The following is a 20,903-nucleotide window of genomic DNA, read 5'->3' on the forward strand; positions in this document are numbered from 1 at the left end:
TTCATTTTGAGCAACCGATCCTGTTAGGTTTAAGCTGGTGTTTTAAGCCAAAGCATGATGTTTTCCTAATCACAACCAAGTGGTTTTTGTGCCTACACATCACCACTCCTTCAGCAACCAACAGTGTTGTTAAGAAATGTTAATTATAACTGCTACAAAAATAATTTACAAATGTGGTCGCTCAATACACTGCAGTTTTTGGCACTTAAAAGCTGGCTTCATTTTGCAGCCCCAGAGGTTTTCACTCTATCACCACTCACTTCTAGTGGGTCTTAAGTGATGACTGAGGGGGAATACTTTTGTATTAGTCTATATATTGTTTTGTTTTTTTTAGAAAAAAATCTGTGTGGTGTATCTTTAAATGTACATGAGATTTTGTTTTTTTACATATGTGTTTGAATATCAAATACACGATTGTGCTTCTTGTAGTTTCTGAAATACAGCCATTTTTTGTCATGCCACATTTAGTCTTTTGGAACATGACTATTGTATTCTCCTGAAATATAATGGAATATCTTCGAAAAAACATTTGTCTCATGTGCCCAGACGCTAAACATATCATGATAACTCACTTTTCAGGCAAACAATTTGACCGATTTTGAAAATTTCCTCAGACTTGTGCAAGGCAAGCCCTGCAAACACTTCCACCGAAGGAAATTTCAGTTGCGAGCATGAATGGGACTGTATATCTCACGTTGGAAATGAATGCTTTCAATTTAACAACAGCAACAACAAAACAAGGAATAAGAGCTCAACGTCGCAGACAGCCAATCTGTCACTTGTGTCCTGACAGTAATATCCTCCTCTACAGTATTGCTCCCTTGGCTGTGATGTGATAGCCCAATCGCTTTCAAAGCCAGATGCTGTATATCACTGAATAGAGATGGAAGCGGCAGTCGTAGCCTTTAGTGAACTTGGCTTGTATGGATTTTCACACTTTAACTTAATATAGAGACTATGCATATGTTAGCATACATCTGCATATATTTCCTACAGTGGTCATCTATCTGTATACTGTACGAGTGCATAGTTAATCCACCTGTCTGTTATTAAGGAGGGATGCCTTCATGCAGGATGTTTGAGTTTATGCTGTGTGTGTGTGTGTGTGTGTGTGTGTGCATTTGCGTGTGTGGACAGTCTGAGAGGAGCTGATAGCAGAACTGCATGGTGGGCTAAAAACGAGGTGCAGGGGAATTGCAGTGTGCTATCTCCAGAATGACAGGGCTGCCATGATTGAGGCTTGCTACACTAGGATTTAGATACACCAGCATTTTTCTCTCTTTCGTTCTCTCTAGCCATCCATCCCTCGCTCCCTGCCACTCCCTTTCCTTGTCTCTCTTTCTACCCCTCTAACTCTTTCTCTTCCATTTTGTGTTACCCATCTCAATGAGTCTCTCCATCTCCCCCCTTCTTTTTTTATTCCTTCGTCTTTCAACCCCCCCCCATGCATCTTTCCCATTTTCTCTACCCTGCATCTTTTCCACCCTGCTCCCTCTATCAGGTGCTGTATAATGTAGGCTCCCCTGATGTGCTCCCAGCCCCCATCCGCCATTTTGATTCAGTACAGCTGTCCATGATAATGTACTGTTCACTCAATCACTCTTTCTCTCCCTCGCCCTCCTTCTCCATCCCTCTTCCTCTCTCCCTGAAACGCACATGCACGGACACATTTGCCGTAGCCCCTGTAACACAGGGTTGCCATGGAAATGACAAATTAGTGTGTGAGATGTTGAGGAGGAAACCCATGAGGAGACACAAAGCCATATGAGACGCACTCACACTCGCCATACGCACACAAACGCACAGAGAAATCCAAGTGATGTGTGTGTTTGATCGTCCGAGGGGCGGTGCAGTTGCAGCTGGTCCCAGTAGCAGCAACCATCAGATCAGTTATTCACTCTCTCTCTCCGTCTCCCTCCTGCCTCCCCACAGGCTGCTTTATTCATTAGAGTACTAGTTTAATGATAGCCTTCAAAATCGAATGCCAGTCATCCTCCATCCTCATTCCTGCTTGTTCCCCCTCCTTTGAGTTAATTTCTCTGTTTTCCCATAGTTCCTTGCACATGTGATTATTTCTTACACAACTGCCTACCTCCCTCCTTTCCTTCCATCCTTCATGCTCTCCTCTACTTCATTCCTTTCCTTCCTTTCCTTTAGTAACTTAATTTAATCATATTGTATCAGTGAGGTCAAGATCTGTGAGCCTGGTCTCACTTGGAAGTCGTTGACATCTGGCTTGTGGCGTCAGAAACCAACAAAAAAAGGCGTCCTTTCACATTGGCATGATATGCAGCAGGTTGACGTTATAGTTTAATGGTGCCCGGCAGCGGTGGGGGGAAATGCGGCAGGAAAAGGACACAAGTTAAGGTGGTGAAAGTCTGTTTGGGGCGGATGGGAGGGGTGGTGGACAGGTCCAACAAACACAGAGCGGTGTTCATGCCAAACCCTGTTCTTTTTTCCTAAACCTAACCACGAATTTCTGTTGTTGAAGGGAAAAAAAAACTGTATTGCGTTTATTTTGAAAGGTAAACGTTAAACTTCCTGTGAAAACTGAAGTGTATTTTGAAAGAAGACAATGCATGTAACAGGGAGAACTTGACATGGCATCACACAACATCAACAACCAACACCCAGGGTACTTTGCACGTCGCATGTGAGAAAAAGAAAAACATTCTCAGCCAGGTAAAGGGATTCACCTTTTTTTTTCCCCTTCATGCCTGGTCGGGCAAGTGGGTCAGAAATCTACTTGCCCTTGTCAGCTATTACTTGCCCCCGTACAAATTGTGTTATTAATTAGCGGCTATCCAAAAACAACAAAGACTAAAACTAATTTTTAAGAAAAATGACCCCTTGTTATCTGTCTGGCTCGCAGCAAACTGCCACATCCTCTCATGCAGGGATTCTCAACTTGCCACTTTTGCAAAACAATAGGAGACCAGGTTCCAGTCATGAATCCTCCCCTGGCACTAAACAAGTTCTATTTCGACACCTTTTTTCGCATTCTGTCACCTTATGTATGTTAAATGTACAAAAACAATTCCCAGTGTGAATCAATTCACACAATTTAAAAGAAAATGGCTGGGGGTCCATCCAGCACCTTATTGGGGACCAGATTCAGCCCCCAAGCTGCAAGCTGAGTATCACTGATCTAATGTCACTCAACTAAACTCCTGTTCCACTATAATTCAAAGGCTCACTTGAGCTTCAGCTTATAAATTTTGTCTAGTCTGGCATAACATTTTATTCGCCCCCGGCAATCAGGCAATCTTTATTGCTGAGCCCTGCATAAGGCTCCAATTAAAGTTTATCCTCAGTGTCGCGACTGGCCAGTAAATTGCTTAGTCTATGAAATGGCAAAAAATTATGAAAAAATGTATCTCAGAATATCCAAGAACCCCAAATTACCTCTTCAGGTTGATGTCCCGATGCGATCTCAAAGACAGGTATCAGGGGCCAATCAAGACATTTGTAACTGATCAGGATTGGCTACATTTAGCTGTAGAGCCCAATCCGATCCTTTGTTTTACCTCCGCTGTCACGCAAGCGTTTTAACTCACGAAGCAGCCAGCGTTAACTCTCCGTCTCTCCTCCATTCCGCAAACACACGCCACAAACAACAGCAAAATACAGTTTGAGACTGTTATGCATGTTATTGACCGAAGTTAGGAGCACTCGTTTCATTTCAGCTCAGTGTGACAGTGTTTTGCTGTCGTCTCTGACGCATGGTGCAACTTAGCAATGTAATCCGTGCAAAAGATGAACAGACGAAAAAGGAAACACGCAACAGAATACAGTTCATTCAGGTCTGGAGAATATTCTCTTAAAGGGACAGAGATATTTCCTCGAGACATCAACAAAGCCAAAAAGACTTTAAAAAAGGGGCTTAGTATCAGCAGATACTCAATACTAAATGACTCAGACTGGGATCAGGAATAAAAAAAGAAACAACCTGATGAGGACATCCCTTCTTCAGACTTCTTGTTTTGTCCAGCTAGTGGTCCAAAATCTTAAGATATTCCATTTACAAGACGCCATGTTTACCAGTTTGCTTGAGAAATGACTTGGAACCATCAATTGATTCTTAAGGTTGTCAATTTATCTTCTGTCAGATTACCGATCAATGAAATGACTAATCACTCCAGTACTGAAGTCAGACCTTAGATACAGCCACACGACCAGCGGTCACAATATAAAGTCAAACCACCATCAATCAGGTGATGTACAGTGAGGATCTTTTTCACTAAAGAAAACATTAACAGTCTGGCCTTGCATTAACCCACGTATTAAAGTAAGGGTTAGAGTTAAAGAAATATAGTCAGACAAAAAAAGGATAACGATAATAAACAAGATAGTAAATATCTTGAGAGATTCCTTATTCCTTTCCTTAGCTTTCTAACTGTTTTTAATCACATAGCATCGTTAAGATCAAGGTCTCTTCTGCAACGGAGTCCTGTGAGCAATCAAAAACATTTACAGTGCGACTTTACATTCCAGCACACGGCACAAGAACCCATTAGTTAAACAGCTAATTGAAAAAAAAAGACCAGAGACATATAAAACATAAGCTAATAGTGCTTGAAAATCTCCAAAGGAAATTAAATTTGAGCTCCTCTCCTCTCCTTCCCTGCTCCCTTTCTCTGTATTCCTTCGTCCTCCTGCTCGCCTGCTTTGATCGACAGTGCTCTCCACAGGATGAAGTGTGACATGTGGTGTGTATGTCAGTGTCTGTCTCACTGTTTACTCTGAGCTAATACTGACTCACTCCATTAATCTGAGCTACAACAGATCCACTCCAACCTGCCCGATTCGAGAGCGTGCATGTTTCTGCGTCTGTGCGTCCCAGGCACGTCTGTACACCGAACACATGCGTGCGCGACACATGTCCCTCGTCGCGTTTGTGTCATCCAATATGCATTTTTCCTGCCTGATTTGTGTGTGTGTGCCCGTTGTTGTTGGCGGGGCCAGGGCTTGCAGATCGATGCAGAGATGCTTTATGTGCTCCTGTCTGGTCTAATGACATGTCTGTAAATTAGCAGCAGAATGGTGGAGCACCACACTGAAACCTAATGGCACCTCTGTAAATTACCGCTAGAATGCTGCTGGACGGCTGCGTGTGTTCTCATTGTGAACAACTTGGCTCCCCCTCCTCACTCCGCCGCCTCATCTACATTTGTCTACGTGTCTGCTTGTGTGTGTCAGCGTGATTGTGCTAGCATTTGTGGCTGTTCCTTCTGTGTGTGTGTGTGTGTGTGTGTGTGTGTGTGTGTCTCCCTCCTCCCTGCTTTCGCTCCTCTCAGTAAAGACTAGCCCGAGGCCCTGAGTTGGTAATAGCTTTTCTGACAGCAATACACCAATATTTACAGAGACCAGCACCCACCCACACCCCCGCACATTTCATGCACACATAAAAAGCCTATACTCGTCCGCACACATTCACGTGCGCGGACACAAGTCGCGCGCGCTGTTTTTTTTTTTCTGTTTCGAAGCATGCACACACACACACTCTTAATTAACATGCTGGGAGGGAAGGAATCACACACTAGGGGGAACTCACACGCATGCTGGCATACAACTTGTTGTTTCTCACTCATATATTGGCATTCGCACTTTGGCTTTTTTTCCCCTCATGCAACAGAAGCAAAGAAAGACAATTTGCCAGAATTGCTCTGTGAATTGTGATATATTCTCACTTTTTCCTTCTCATTATTCTCCCCGTGTTATATTCACTCAAGTGCGGCCGATTCCATTTCAACACTCTTCTCTCTGCCTCTCACTACCTTAATAACCTATTACACTTCAGTCTATTCATTACGTGGCAATCCCCCCACCTCCCCTCCCTCCCCTCTCTCCTCTCCAGCGGTTCCTCACCAAGTGTCTGTCTTGCTCCAGCCTGACCTAGTGTGTGTGCTAAATTCCCCTCTGTTCTCCTCATTATCGTGAACTACAAGTTGGTGGTTATGCCAGAGGCTGCACAGAGCAGAGAAAAAGAGGCCAGCGAGATGTGCGGAGAGGAATGGTGGCGTGAAGCTTAAAGGGAGGTGTGAGAGATATAGGGACGCTGGTGAGGAGAGCGGATGCGGAGGAAGGGTGATGCTTTGGGGGGGGGGTGGGTGTGAAGGAGACAGATAATGTCGCCCCTGCTTGTGTATGCCAGCACAATAGTATGATCATTTTCTCACAGATGTGTGTGTAGGTGTGCATATTTGTTCCTCTGCTCGCTCGGGTATATGGCTGTGCACTTGCTGTGTGAGTAGGCGTGAGAGAGTAGATAAGAGAGTGTGAGCTTAAGGATGATGGATTGCAAAACCTCGTGTCTCGTGTCCTTGGGGGTCACTGAGGGTGTGCAAGGTAAGTTGCCATTGGCTGTCTGCTTGTTATTCTGAATTCTAATTGGCCAATCCTGCCTGCTTTGGCTGCCACGACGCTCAGAGGCTGCCGATCTCCATCTTCATCCTTTTTCAAAACCTCCCGAACCTGCACATACATACGCAGGCACATGCATTCTGGTTTTTGACGAACATCCCGAAATGAGCCATGTTGTCAAACAAGACCACATCGCTTCAGACTGCCAGCACAGCTGTTCTCTCAAAAGAGAGGATGGCAGGTTTCATAACGAGTTTGGAATGCTACAGACTCACGACTGTCTCTCTCACATCCACACTGTTTAATCTCCAACCCACATGAGTGATCAAAGCTTGTTTACCCACCACTCCATGTACGATTAGAGGTATGGAAGGAAGTGTTTCTTCCAAGTGCTGGCATCAGTGAGGCTTTGCTTGACAATAACAACATTTTCAGCATCTTGAACAATATGTTTTGTACTGCACATCCGAATCAAATTTAACCAGGCCCAGCAGAGCTTTGTTTTACTCGGCTGGCTCTGATGAACACCCACCATTTTATCATCTTTGAGCATATTGTGAAGAGCAGTGTGGGAAGAAGCAATGTAGCTTGGATATTGTAGTAATCATTATGATAATGTTCAACAAGAGTGTAATGGCTTCGCTCTTCTTTGTTCTTCCTCCTTCCTCTTCCACCTCTCCCTTTCTGTCTCAGCTCGCGAGGAGTATGTCGCCACCTTCAAGGGCTCTGAGTTCTTCTGCTACGACTTGTCGCCCAACCCCATCCAGTCTAGCAGCGATGAAATTACGCTCTCCTTCAAGACTCTGCAGCGCAACGGCCTGATGCTGCACACCGGCAAGTCAGCCGACTACGTCAACCTAGCGCTGAAGAACGGAGCTGTGTCGCTTGTCATCAACCTCGGCTCCGGGGCCTTCGAGGCCTTGGTGGAGCCCGTCAACGGCAAGTTCAACGACAACGCCTGGCACGACGTCAAGGTCACCCGCAACCTGAGACAGGTAACCAGACAACAGGAGGTGGAGGAGTGAGCGACCGAGCAAACAGGAGAAAAGAGGAGATATAAAATTAGTTGCACTATTGATAAGCCTTAAAGAAGGAAGATTTGAACAGTCATAGCGAGGGACCAAAAGATGGTGAGTGGTAGATTAAAAATGGACAGATATATGCTTGGATTTCAGATGATTTCAGTTAGTGATTGAATGTTTAGCTATCAACAGAAAATTAACTGACATCAGTTTTGATCACCACATTCAAAAATACATATTTTTCCTCTTAAGCCTGGTTCACACTTCATTCCAATGGTCACTGTGTCAGATTAGGCAATTGTGGAGTCATAAAATCGTGCCGTGACGTGGCCGACGGACATGACGGACTACATGTTTGTCCACGACCAATCATCCCTGGTCTTCTTTCACGACGTGTGTGATGTCATTGGGTTATTCTTGCTCTATTTTTATAATTATTACTATTATTTCAGTCACTGTGTCTGTCCACGTCCCAGCCGAACTTTTATTGTAGTAACGTAAAACCACCAGATGTCAGGAGCTTCATTTAAAGTACCGTACGCAAACTATGCAAGTCACTGAATCCTCCACAACAAGTTCCTGCAAATGTTTCACAATAAAAGCCTGTTTAGAAAATGAAGGAATTCTCTCAATCGAAGTTATAATGGGCTTTTAATTTTATGCAGATACAGGAAGTGTTTAGTTTGCATGCATTAACTTTAATAAGGCAAATGGATAAAAGTAAAAATATAAAAATACAGTAGTAATAATAATAATGTAGTCCGTTTCAAATGAAGCTGGTAGCCAGTTGTGGTGAGTAAAAGCCCCGCCACTATTTTTCTATTACTTTATGTCCTCATTATGAAGAGCTAGCTTGATGCTAATGGCAGTACTCACCGGGTTGATAAAGTGCCTCTGCTGTTTCACGCCATCAATTTTCTGTATAACATCCCCAGAGGAAATATCTAAAACCCTGGGGTGTTGTTGACATACAGTCGTCCACAGCAGCAGATCATTCTGTGTTCCTATTGGAAGTCATTCAAAAGACAAAAAGACAATCAAACATGCTAGACTTCTGTCGGGACGTCGTGAGGCGTCCCAGACGTGGCGTCAGTTGTCGTCTACTTTGACACACTACACGAGTTAAATAGATGGATTATCACGTACAACACTCATTGTCATTCACAGTCCGAGCCGACAACATACAACGCTGCGTCGGGCTATAATCAGGCTGACAGTGTAGTGTGAACCTGGCATTACCTGTAGTGCTGTTTATCAGTCTTGATTCTTTCGGTGCGAGGTGCTGGGCGTTGGGAATATCGGCCGTAGAGATGCCTGCCTTCGCTTCAATATATAACAAAACTATGTGGTGCTCAAAGCCTGACCTGGCTACTCAGATTGTGAGCAGTTTCATGTAGGAACAATTTTCTTTCAATTGTATCAACATGTACAAGGAAAGGTACATCTACACAAGGACGAGAGGCTTGTGCTCATGACAACACAAGATGTAATCATTAATGGTGTCGTCCTCCCGTGAACTGTAACGTTAGCTAGCTCGGTTGGCAGGTGTAGTTCAGTAGAGTTGCTCGTTCTGCTGTTGAGTTTTCAACTGTATTTTTTGGCACTTTGAGCACCACAGGGCGAATGCCATTTAGTTTTATTATATTCAAGAGAAGGCAGACATCTCCAACACTCGGCAACTCACACCAAAACAATCTAGACTGATAAACAGCACTACAGGTAAGAGGAAAAATATGTTTTTGACTTTTGGGTGAACTGTGCCTTTTGAAGTAATTAATCAAGCGAAAGTGTTTCACCTCATCAAATGTGAGGAATTCAGGCTTTCCTTGTTTTATGTAGTTAGTGTGAATGGTGAAAGGCCGACTACTCCTCCTGCATGCTTTGAGCTACATTTAAATTTAAAACATTAAGCTTTTTTCAACAGATTTTTACAATGTAAATCAGTGACTTCGTTGTGGAACCGATGGTCACTGGTTCGATACCCATCTTCTACTACTACTGCTGCTGCTACTACTGCTGATACCTTCCCTACTGCTACTACTATGCTGCTACAGCTGCTACTAGTACTACAACTACTACTACTACTTCTGCTACAGCTACTACTACTACTGTTGCTACTAGCACTACTACTTCTACTTCTGCTACGGCTACTGCAGCCTCCACTACTACAACTATTACTACTACAGCCTTTACTACTGCTTGTCACCATACTGTGCAGTGGATGCAGCACATGGCACATGACCATAGGGTTGGCGGTTCAAAAAAACAACAACCCTCAGCTAACTTTGATTGACGATGATTATACCTGCAGCAGTTTCTAATTGGTGCATTACCATAAAGATCTGTTAGGAACTCAGTCCTTTTTCAATTTGATTTCAAGCCTGCTGTGCTGCGCTGTGGCGGAGCGGGCAGAGCACAGAGCACATGCAGATGTTTCAGGCGGCAGTGGGCAGCAGAAAGCACCCTAGTCCGCAGCAAGAGCCTAATCAATGTAGACGCTACGGTCAGTGGTCTGTTGTCCATCTGCAGTGATGCTGTGGTAGGAAGAAAATACCTGAGGTTTTGGTCTTAGTTTACAGTGGGTTAACCACCAGACCAGCACTGCTCTCAGCTCTAGGTGAGTGCTTTTTCAATTGTGCGTATGACTGTGCGAGTGGGTGAATGAGGGAGAGAGAGTGAGCTAGAGAACACTGAGGGTCACTTGCACTCAGGTGCTTGTAACCCACCTGTGCCCTGCCTCTACCGTTTGCCTGTCTGTACTACTAACTTGACTACTAACTTTACTAACCTGCTAGTGAAACTAACCACCATCCATGGAATGATTCATACTACTAACCTAACCTGTGCCCTTCTCCTAGCGAAACCACTCCAACCAACCTACTAACCTCACCAGAGGCCTTCTAGCTTTCCTTTTTTTGTTCCCGAAGTTGTTCTGTTCACAGTTTTTTGCTTTCCTTTCTCCCCCTCTCCTACAAAGCACTCAGGCATTGGACACGCTATGGTAAACAAACTCCATTGTTCGGTAGATATCATTCTAATTGTTTCTTAGTTTGGGTTTGCCCCGTGTCTATTTCCTTTTGAACCATAGACTTCAAAACTAAACCAATAAAAGGATAAATGCGGTTGGTAATCTTTTACGCTTAAAAAGCCCCCGTCCCCCTCCTTGCCAACCACTTTTTTTCTTTAAATCCTTTACCAACCCTTTCTCTACCGTTTTTTTCACCCCATCACTCTGTGACTGACATGTAGGCGTGTACTGATTGGCTCATCCCTCACCTGCACGCAAATGGCGAGCCCCCCCTTCCTGCATGGCGTGACTCAGAAACCCTTCCCCTCTCTGATTGGTCCGTAAAATGGATAGAGAGGTCCCTCCTTACCCTCTTTTTTTTTTCTTTTTACTTCCTTGGATTTTTCGTCCTCCACTCTGCCACTGCATGTCCTCCATGGTGCCCCTGATTCATCCTGATTCATTTTCTTTTTAATCTGCTGTGTCCTCTTTGCCAGTGGTTGCATGCAGAGAGAGGAGCAGGCTGCATGTTTATATATTAATGTGCGTGTGTACGTGTGGAATGAGCTGTAACCCATCTAACACCTGTGCGTGTGTGTACATCAGTAAGTGTGTGTTCGTCCATGTGTCATATCATTCTGACTCGCTGATCTAACAAACCCCCCCACACCACAAACTAACTTACTAACTAACACCATCATCACAACTCACCCTAACAACACAGCAACATAACATCATCACAACTACTAACAGCATTGAAATCATTAACCCTAACCTCAGTAACCCAACACAGCTTGGCCTGACACAAGTAGCACTACTGTGGCTGCCAGCAGTGCAACAACTAACAACTACTAACAAGTAAATAGTACTAACACCTACTGTAATGCACGAAGAAGCCTGTGGAGACTTTACTAACACCTGCCTGGCTGGGCAAGTTTGCCTGGCGATGATAAGCACCATCAGTGAGAGGGAACTTACTGTAGTGGGGACGTAAAGAGCTCATGACCTTAATGGGCAGTCGAACATGGTCAGTAATGTACGGTAGAATATCTGGGGGGATTAAAATACCACTAACTTTGACTTATGTGGGACAGGGTTGGGAACCAGTGCAAGATAAAAGCCCCATACAGGCTATTATACAGCAGAATAGGCTGGTTAAATTATAGGAACACCACTGTCAGGTTCACTGCAGGTGGAGCATTAAGGAAAGTTGTTGTTGGTATATTAGGAAGTTATTCAGCATCTTGTACTTCTTGTTAAGCAGCTGTAGCAGAGACGTAAGGAGGATATTTAAAGTTTGAACTTGCACATAGAGGAAGAGGCTAGCCTGCACATGTTGGTTTAGTCAGTGCAATGCAGGGACAGATTAACAGACTGGTTTTGAAGGCTAGGGGTACAAAGTTAGCACTGTCCACATGCCAAATGCTGGTAAAATATGCTAGTACCTGGTAGACTGTCTTCACTCACCAGCCAAAAAATGGTAATCTGTTAACTGGCTGGTAAATTTGAACAATCACAAGCCATTTGGCCGGTAGACGAAAAGTTGAATTTGCACCCTGAGTCCACCAATAGTGGCCCTGAAGCTTTGGGTGAATCTTTAGGAATCACAAACAGGATCTAGTTGTCATTCTGTACCACAGACGTACAGCTGAGAACAGGCAGACTGAATCCAGTGAGAGTGCACAAGTGGTAGATGGGGCTGCAGAGTGTATTTCTAACTGTAGGCAGAGCGAGCAACATATTTATAATGTCAGTTTAACCAGCGAAGGCGAGAGGCAGCACTCCTCAGCTACACCACACGGTTAGCACAGACACACCAAAACAAAGTCCCAGTAGCACAACTAGCCAACTCCCCAAACCAATCAGGCCTTCTCCCCACCACAATGCATACACATTGGTTACCAGAGTAACGGGGGCTAATTTGGCTGGTCAGCGCCTAGCTAGCGCTTAGCGCTGCCTTTGGTGTGAGTATATAGCGTGTCCTTTCCCTGTGCTTTGTTGTGTAGGTGACCATCTCTGTGGACGGCATCCTGACCACTACGGGCTACACCCAGGAGGACTACACCATGCTGGGCTCTGACGACTTCTTCTACGTGGGAGGAAGCCCCAGCACCGCTGACCTGCCCGGTTCTCCAGTTAGCAATAACTTCATGGGCTGTCTCAAAGAGGTGGGATGTGTGCATGATATGTGTGTTACATTTTGGATGTACAAGTGCTGGGCAGTGTGGTTGGAAGAAATAGGTTGATATTAATACGATTATTTCTCAAGTATCCAGTGTGAGTGCAAAAACTTCTTTAAAGGTCCAGTGTGTACGATTTAGTGGGATATACTGGCAGAAGTGAAATAAAAATATAATAAGCATGTTTTCTTTCGTGTATAATCACCTGAAAATAAGAATCATTGTGTTTTCGTTACCTTAGAGGGAGCGGGATGTCATCCATGAAAACTGCCATGTTGCACTCCATGTTTCTAGAGTGGCCTAGAGGGGACAAACCAAACACTGAGTTTAGATAGGGTCAGTAGCATTTTCACATGAACCATAGTAGTTAGCTGCTCCTTAGCGACAAGTGTCAGAAAAATGCAGATTTTTTTTAATGTTCAAGTGCTTTATTCAGCATTTTTACCGGTTTAAATCACCTAGATTGTTTGTTTTGGAGAGAGAGAGAGACCTCTGCAGGTAATTTGGCTCCCAGAAAAAAACCTCCTGAACAATCAACAATGAAAGGAATTGCAACCAGGAGTTTCAGCTGCTTGCAGTCTGCAATGCTCACCACTAAACGCCACTAAATCCCCCTAAATCTTGCACACTGTTCCTTTAAATTACATACAACATGTCATTTTAAAAAGGCTTTTTTTAACCACTTTTATCCTGCACTTTGCACTGTGATGTTTTTAAATAATGACAAAAAATAAACTTGAACTTGATTGGGCAAAACATGTCAAACAAAGTGTTAAATAACTAATTTTGTTGGTTTTTAGCTGCAATTTGCTCAGAATTATTAATTTAGGCTGAATGAGCCACTGATTTAATCTCCACATGATTATTTCTTCACAATATGATTCCACTGAATAAAAATAAATAATAATTTCTGCCAAGTTCACACAGTCATGCTGCACAGATTTCTCTATACTCTCACGCTTTAAGAAACACCAGTCTTTTTTTTCTCACTTTCTTACTTTCTCTCTTCCTCGCTTCACTTTCTGTCACGCATCACGCAAACATTTTACACACATTATGTTATAAAGTGCACACACACACACACACATAGAAATGCTTCCATTTGGCAGGCTCACACAAGCAGTCCCAGACACACACACACACCCTCCCCAGCATCAGAGAGAATCAGTGATGAGTGTCGTTGAGGGAGTAGATACAGCGCTAAGCACTAACATGCTAATTAGCTACGCCACAGAGACGCTCCATCCATCCGCTGTGCTTGAAATGGGCCACAACACTGCAACAACAGAAACTCACATGACACGCTGATGAGAACACACCAATGCACTCACACGTGCACGCAAACGCAGCCTTAGCATGCATACACAGATGTGTGCACATGTGAAAATGCGCAAATACACCCACTGAAACACACGCGGCCAAAAATAGACGAGCGCAAATAAACACACATATGCATTCACAGCACCTGACACACAGCAAAGCTCCCAAATACATCCTCACACCCATTATAAACACACCCTGTCTGAGTCTCCCTTTCATTCACACAGACTCACACAGAGGCATAAACAAACAACCAAACAAGCCGACAGATGATGTGCCAAACAGAGAGCTATCTGTATCAGTGGTGAATGCGCTCTGTGTTGCTTCATTAAGACTGATGGCGTTTAAACGAGGCTGCCGCTGTCAAAGTGAACCCTCCACTGGCACATTTACATATTTAATACGATGATATGATAATCCGCGTGAGCAAATTAAGATGTATGCAGTGAATCACGCGCATGAACGATCACGGCTGTAACAATTTCTGCATTCAACACACACACACACACGCCAAACGCTAACACCATTTTGCACACTTGCAGCACTTATATTCAAGAATCGCCCTCATTGACCCACGCGCAGACACAAAAGCTCACAGGGTGCGAAAAATTCAAAACAGAGGTGAAAAGCCAACACAGAGAAGGAATTTTGTGATGTTGCCGAGTTGCTCACAGGTCATAGAAGGAGGTCTGGATTAATAAAGCGGAGCCTGTGTGTGCCCGTCTCTCTCGACATCAAAATGCTCAGCACAAACACACTCTTTACACTCATGCTGCTCAGTCAGAGAGCGTACTGTGTCAGGGAAAGAGAGAAACAGAAAAGGGAAGGAGAGAGAGAGAGAGAGAGAGAGAGTAAAAGCGATCATGCAAGTGGCAGGGACAAATAGGAGTTATCAAAAGATGAGGCTGGAGTGGCTCGCTGCTCTTAAGGTTGTCACTTTCATAAAAAAAAATACCAAAACACTTGAATAGAAAAAATATGTTTCCTGAGTTGAAAGATTAATGGATGTGTGGTCATATTTAAAGCGTCTTGTTCCCTCTTAATCTCTTCTTCTTTTCGTGTCCTCTGAGAAGGTTAATCAAAGCTTGTCGTATTCTTTTTGATTGCCTATTGTCGTGAAACACAAAGGTGAAATTGTAGTAAATTATAATTCTGTGCCACAATATTTATATAGGGAACATCTGTTGACCAAAAATGAAGAAAATGGCTCCTTTTTTTTAATCCAAAGGGGAATTAATGTGTCATTTTTCCCCCCTTCAATCCCGTCCTTTCAAGGTGGTGTACAAGAACAATGACGTGCGGTTGGAGCTGTCTAGACTGGCTAAACAGGGAGACCCAAAGATGAAGGTGTGTACTTTCAACATCATGTACAAGTTGAACTAGAAACATTATCCTCTTATACGCAGAACACAGACATCATTCTGTATCACAACCTCTGTCAGGCCCTGTGAGATTTATACTGTAGGAATTTTAAGTAAATGGGATTATATTCTTGAGAGGTAGCCACACGCTTTTGTCTGTTCGTCAGCTCACAGCTGGAAGCAGCTGGCTTTATTTCAATCCCACTACAAAGGAACCATTTTGGTCTTGATGTTCACTGGACATCAGTTAAACAACCCATTTTTTTTTTAAGATGCTTGAACCCCTAAGTGTTTCCTTTTCTTCCTCTGCCCGCCCTAGGTAAGTGGGGTGGTGTCCTTTAAGTGCGAGAGTGTTGCCACGCTGGACCCCGTGACCTTTGACACCCCAGAGTCTTTCGTGGCGCTGAGCAAGTGGTCAGCGAAGAAGGCGGGATCAATTTCGTTCGACTTCAGGACCACGGAGCCGAACGGGTTGATGCTTTTCAGCCATGGCAAACCCAGGCAGCTGCAACGCAAGGACCCACGCACGCCTCCCACAGTCAAGGTGAAAATATTGTACATTTATTTTTAAAAAGCACACAGGGAAACTTAATTTGAAACAATAAGAATAAGCTTAAACTCAGTTACACTCGGGCCTCCGTAGATGGCACACAAGCTATGAGGCGTGTATGCTCAATGTGATGTTCACTGCAAAATGCCAGGAGCGTGCAAACAAAATCCAAATTATTTTATTTGCTTTGTTCCCCTGAATTGTCACTCCTTCCATTAGACCGTTTTTTTGCTTTATTATCGAGCTCTGTGGCAAAACGCCTTGTCTTTCCTTAGTGTGTTGGGCTATTTCTGCTCAAGAATTTAAGGGCATTGGACTCTGCTTGTGGTCTCCTTATGACGAGTCATTATCAGAGATCATTAGAGATGTCCGTACAGGTGCACCTGCCTGGCCAAACTTCCCTCAGAGAAGTCCATGTTGAACTGAAAAGTGCAGTAGGCACCTGCCATAATGTCTTTGCGTCGAGCAAATGCTCCGAAAGTTGGTCATTCAGGGATGCATGACCAACTTTCGGAGCATTTGCTCAACACAAAGACATTATGGCGGCATTTTTTGACGTGCAAACCATGCACTGGGGACACTACAGCAACCTGAACCTAGCTTTAGACACAGCGATAAATCCTAAGGCTGATGGGAGTTTCATTAGTTTTGCTTAGTCTAGTTTTGGGGAAATTAAAACTTTGATTCTTGTGGTGATGGATGAGAAGTTCTGGGATCATAAAAGTCATTATGATAGTTGGTATGAAAACCATGGTATGATTGTTGTTGTTTTTCAACAGAAGTGAGTTCACCTACATCCTAGATGGCTGTCTTAAAGGGATAGTGCACCCAAACGTAGTGATCCAAGTGTCCTGAAGCCCAGACGTAAAAAGTTGTTTGGAAAAACATCATTTGAAATTTGTTTTTAGCCTCATTGTAGCCTGCAGCTCTAACTGCCTCTCTGTACACCGCGCTCAACTTTTTATGTTGGGGCTTCAGGACACTTGGATCACTACGGACGAGCAGTATGGAGATATTTTGTGGTTTCAATTATGTGTTTTTGGACGTTTGAATCTGGGGCACCGTAAGCCTCCATTAGGTGGAGCTGTGTTGCTACCTCCTCTCCTCTGGGATCTCCGCAAGGGATGTGAGGACTCTAAAACTTCACCTGAGCCTCCCTCGGCATATGGGTGAGTAGATAATGGCTGAATTTTCATGTTTGGGTGCACTATTTCTTTAAATGATGCCGATAATCCTCCTCTCCTATAAACCACAAAATTCCTATTTGTCACTTTAAAGTTGGGTGGGATTTCTAAAATCATGACTCTAAACGATCTACAAATCTCCATGTAGTAATCCACAATGTAGTTTTAGAAAATTTACAGGTTTTAGGGCTGAGATATTAATCAAATTTATCAATAATTGGAAGATCAGCGGTTCAATTCCCAGCTCCCCCAGTCTTTCACGCATGTCAAAGTATCCTTGAGCAAGATACTGAACCCCAAATTGCTCCCGATGGCTGTTCCAGTGGTGTGTGAGCGTGTTAAAAACCGAGTAGCAGGTGGCACCTTGTATGGTAGCCTTGGCCACCAGTGTGTGAATGTGTGTGTGTGACTGGGTGACTGTGACTCGAAGTCTAAAAAGCGCTTTGAGGTCCATTTACTTATCAAGATAAAACGATTGTGCTACATTTCCCTTTGCTCTTGTTTTGTCTCTCTAAAACCCGAACTCACTCTCAGCCAGGCTGTGGCATGTTTAGTACACCTCGAGCCAAGATGACGGAAAATGTTAAATAATCGTGAAATCAATAATGACCAAAATAATCCTGATGATGATTTTTGCCATAATCGAGCAGCCCTAATAGGTTTACCAGTCTCCACTAAAACTGAATGAGACTGCACAAAGAGCCTGATTATATATGGTTAGACCGGAGCCCAATCACCTTATTGTAACTTGCAGCTATAATTTGCATTTTTATTGCTAGCCATCAACGTCCCTGCTTTTTACAGAATACTAACGCTGTCCCTGTCTGACTCCCCAGGTGGACTTTTTTGCCATCGAGATGCTGGATGGACACCTGTACCTGCTGCTGGACATGGGCTCAGGAACCACCAAGACCAAGGCTATCGACAGAAAGGTCAATGACGGAGAGTGGTATCATGTGGACTTCCAGAGGGACGGGCGCTCAGGTACTCTCACAGTACGCTCTTTAAACTCTGACGCTAACCCTGACCACAGAGGGTGATGAGGAGGAGGTGGAGGATAATGAGCAGACGTGACCGTACTTCAACATTTTATAGTAAGCGCCAGCCGAGCAAGGCCGTTTGGCTGCTGCCATCCGTCTCCTGTCTGTGTTTAATTCAAACTGGGTTGCGAGGGTGCTGCGTAGACCAGTTTTAACACAATCAATATCCAGTAGCACTGTCAAATTTACTGTAATGTGTTGTAATTACCACAATACTGAAACTGTAATTAAAGCAATTGGTAGCCTCTTTGTGCAAGTGCAAGTTTTTTAAAGTTACAGCCACATTTACAGTATGTATTCCTTTTGCCGTCTTTTCTCAATATGTGTTTTATCCCTGCTCTTTGAACACATGAGCTCTATTACTGAAACTATATATTCAGTACAGTAGCAGGATTTTAAATGTTTTCAGCCTAATACCAATATAATTATAGTTTTCATGCCAGTATTAATTAGAGTGTGGAAACCCACAGTAGTGGCTGACAATCTTCTCAATGGGGATCTTGTTTCTTTACTGTAACTGTAGCACTGTCTAAAAATAAATGTTTTAATGATTTATCGGAGGTAGAACGTTGGACATAGCACTTTAAAACCAGCACGGACTCAAAAGAGCGAACCGATGACTATGGCCTGTGTAGTTTTGTATTCCTATTGCTTCTGATTATAGAAGTAATGAGTGGTGATAAAGGAGGAGAACAAAGACTGAGGGAAAGGATGATGATGATAAAGATGATGATGATAGTCATCATAGTGGTGGTGTGATGAGGGTGTTCACATTGAAGGTCGTAACGATTACTGAAGTTGTTTCGATGTCTCGTGGTGAATCCAGGAACCATCTCGGTGAACAGTGTGAGAACAGCGTACACGGCTCCGGGAGACAGTGAGATCTTGGACCTGGATGAGACTTTGTACCTCGGAGGACTGCCTGAGGACCGTGCCGGACTCATCTTCCCGACAGAGGTGTGTGTGCCGACGATGTGTGTCTATAGTACGACATACTCAGGTTGATATTAGAGCTGCAACAGTCTGTTTAATCGATCGGCAGAAAATGAATTGTCAACGGTTTTGATTATCAGTTATTTGTTCCAGCACATGCCAAACACTTAATGCTCCAAGCTTCTCAGAAGAAAGAATTCACTGTTTTTTTTTATCATAAAAATAATAATAATTAGATTAAATTAATATAAAAAAAAGCAGTTGCAGCCCTATTCGAAACAATATATTTAAAGATTTTTTTCAATAGTTAAAATAATAATAATTAGCTTAAAGTTATATTGAAAATAATAATAATAATAATAATTAGTTGCAGCTCTACTCGAAACAATATATTTTAAGATTTTTTTTCAATAGTAAAAATAATAATAATTAGATTAAAATAATATTTTAAAAAATTATAATAATAATTAGTTGCAGCCCTATTCAAAACAATATATTTTACATTTTTTTAATAGTAAAAATAATAATAATAAGATTAAAGTTATATTGAAAGAAATAAAAAAATAATAATAATTAGTTGCAGCTCTACTCGAAACAATATATTTTAAGATTTTTTTTCAATAGTAAAAATAATAATTAGATTAAAGTAATAAAAGAATAAAAAGAAATTTGTTGCAGCCCTATTCGAAACAATATATTTAAAGATTTTTTTTCAATAGTTAAAATAATAATAATTAGCTTAAAGTTATATTGAAAAAAAAAAAATAATAATAATTAGTTGCAGCTCTACTCGAAACAATATATTTTAAGATTTTTTTTCAATAGTAAAATAATAATTAGATTAAAGTAATAAAAAAAAATAAAAAGAAATTTGTTGCAGCCCTATTCAAAACAATATATATTTTACATTTTTTTAATAGTAAAATTATAATAATTCAAGTAATATTAAAAATAATAATAATAATGATAATAATTAGTTGCAGCCCTATTCGAAACAATATATTTTAAGATTTTTTTCAATAGTGAAATTAATAATAATTAGATTAAAGTAATATTTAAAAAGAATTAATAAATAAATAATAATTAGTTGCAGCCCTACTCGAAACAATATATTTTAAGATTTTTTTATCATAAAAATAATAATAATTAGTTTTAAATTAATATTAAAAAAAAATAATAATAATTAGTTGCAACCATATTCAAAACAATGTATTTTAAGATTTTTTTTCAATAGGAAAAATAATAATAATTAAAGTAATATTAAAAGACAATATTATAAGCACAATCTGGCTCCATATGCATTTCATTTATTTTGATGATGTGGTGGCCTTTGGTCCTTCTTCAAGATCAACAAGGATACTGAGACACAGGTACACTGATCTGTTATATGGGCCACGCCTTTGTCACACACCTGATGATGATTAGGTGATCATGCTACACAGTTAGGTCGAGCAAATCACAGTCACAGATCAGTGCACCTGTGTGACACTTGTTTCCTACAATCAAGAATTTTGTTTGTTTGTTTTTGAACTTCATGCATTCAGCACTAGCTTTCTTTCTCAGCATTTTACTGTTTGAGGAAGACCGTGATATGCAAACAAAGCTTTGAAAAGCCAGTAAGCGATTTAAGAGTCATTCTAGACTGAAGTCTGGACCCAAATTCGAATGAAACAACCAAACAACTAAAGGTTAAACACATTTTTACATGTTAGCAAATAAAAATGAATTCCTTTACCAGGCTGAAAAAGGGACAGTTCACCCCTAATTCACAAACACATATTTTTCCTCTTACCTGTAGTGCTGTTAATCAGTCTAGATAGGTTTGGTGTGAGTTGCTGAGTGTTGGAGATATCAGCCGTAGAGATGTCTGCTACCCTTGAATATAATGGAACTAGATGGCACTCGGCCTGTGGTGCTCAAAGCGCCAAAAAATACATTTGAAA

General features: G+C 42.2%; 1 protein-coding gene across 19 annotated transcripts in view; it reads left to right on the forward strand.

Annotated features, from left to right (window-relative positions):
• nrxn1a (neurexin 1a) overlaps window positions 1-20,903 on the forward strand; it is an 83,660-nt gene that overhangs the window by 20,942 nt on the left and 41,815 nt on the right. For 11 of the 19 annotated variants that reach the window (XM_033611348.2, XM_033611355.2, XM_033611351.2 and 8 more), the window contains 7 exons: window positions 7,057-7,358; window positions 10,363-10,386; window positions 12,399-12,560; window positions 15,168-15,239; window positions 15,573-15,797; window positions 17,824-17,971; window positions 18,854-18,984. In XM_033611348.2, coding sequence (XP_033467239.1) covers window positions 7,057-7,358; window positions 10,363-10,386; window positions 12,399-12,560; window positions 15,168-15,239; window positions 15,573-15,797; window positions 17,824-17,971; window positions 18,854-18,984 — 1,064 coding nt within the window. The remainder of the gene's footprint in view (window positions 1-7,056; window positions 7,359-10,362; window positions 10,387-12,398; window positions 12,561-15,167; window positions 15,240-15,572; window positions 15,798-17,823; window positions 17,972-18,853; window positions 18,985-20,903) is intronic. The other 8 variants (XM_033611350.2, XM_033611356.2, XM_078163595.1 and 5 more) reach the window with 1 other exon arrangement.

The sequence above is a fragment of the Epinephelus lanceolatus genome, chromosome 21 (assembly GCF_041903045.1).
Source record: "Epinephelus lanceolatus isolate andai-2023 chromosome 21, ASM4190304v1, whole genome shotgun sequence".
In the NCBI taxonomy this organism is placed as follows: domain Eukaryota; kingdom Metazoa; phylum Chordata; class Actinopteri; order Perciformes; family Serranidae; genus Epinephelus; species Epinephelus lanceolatus.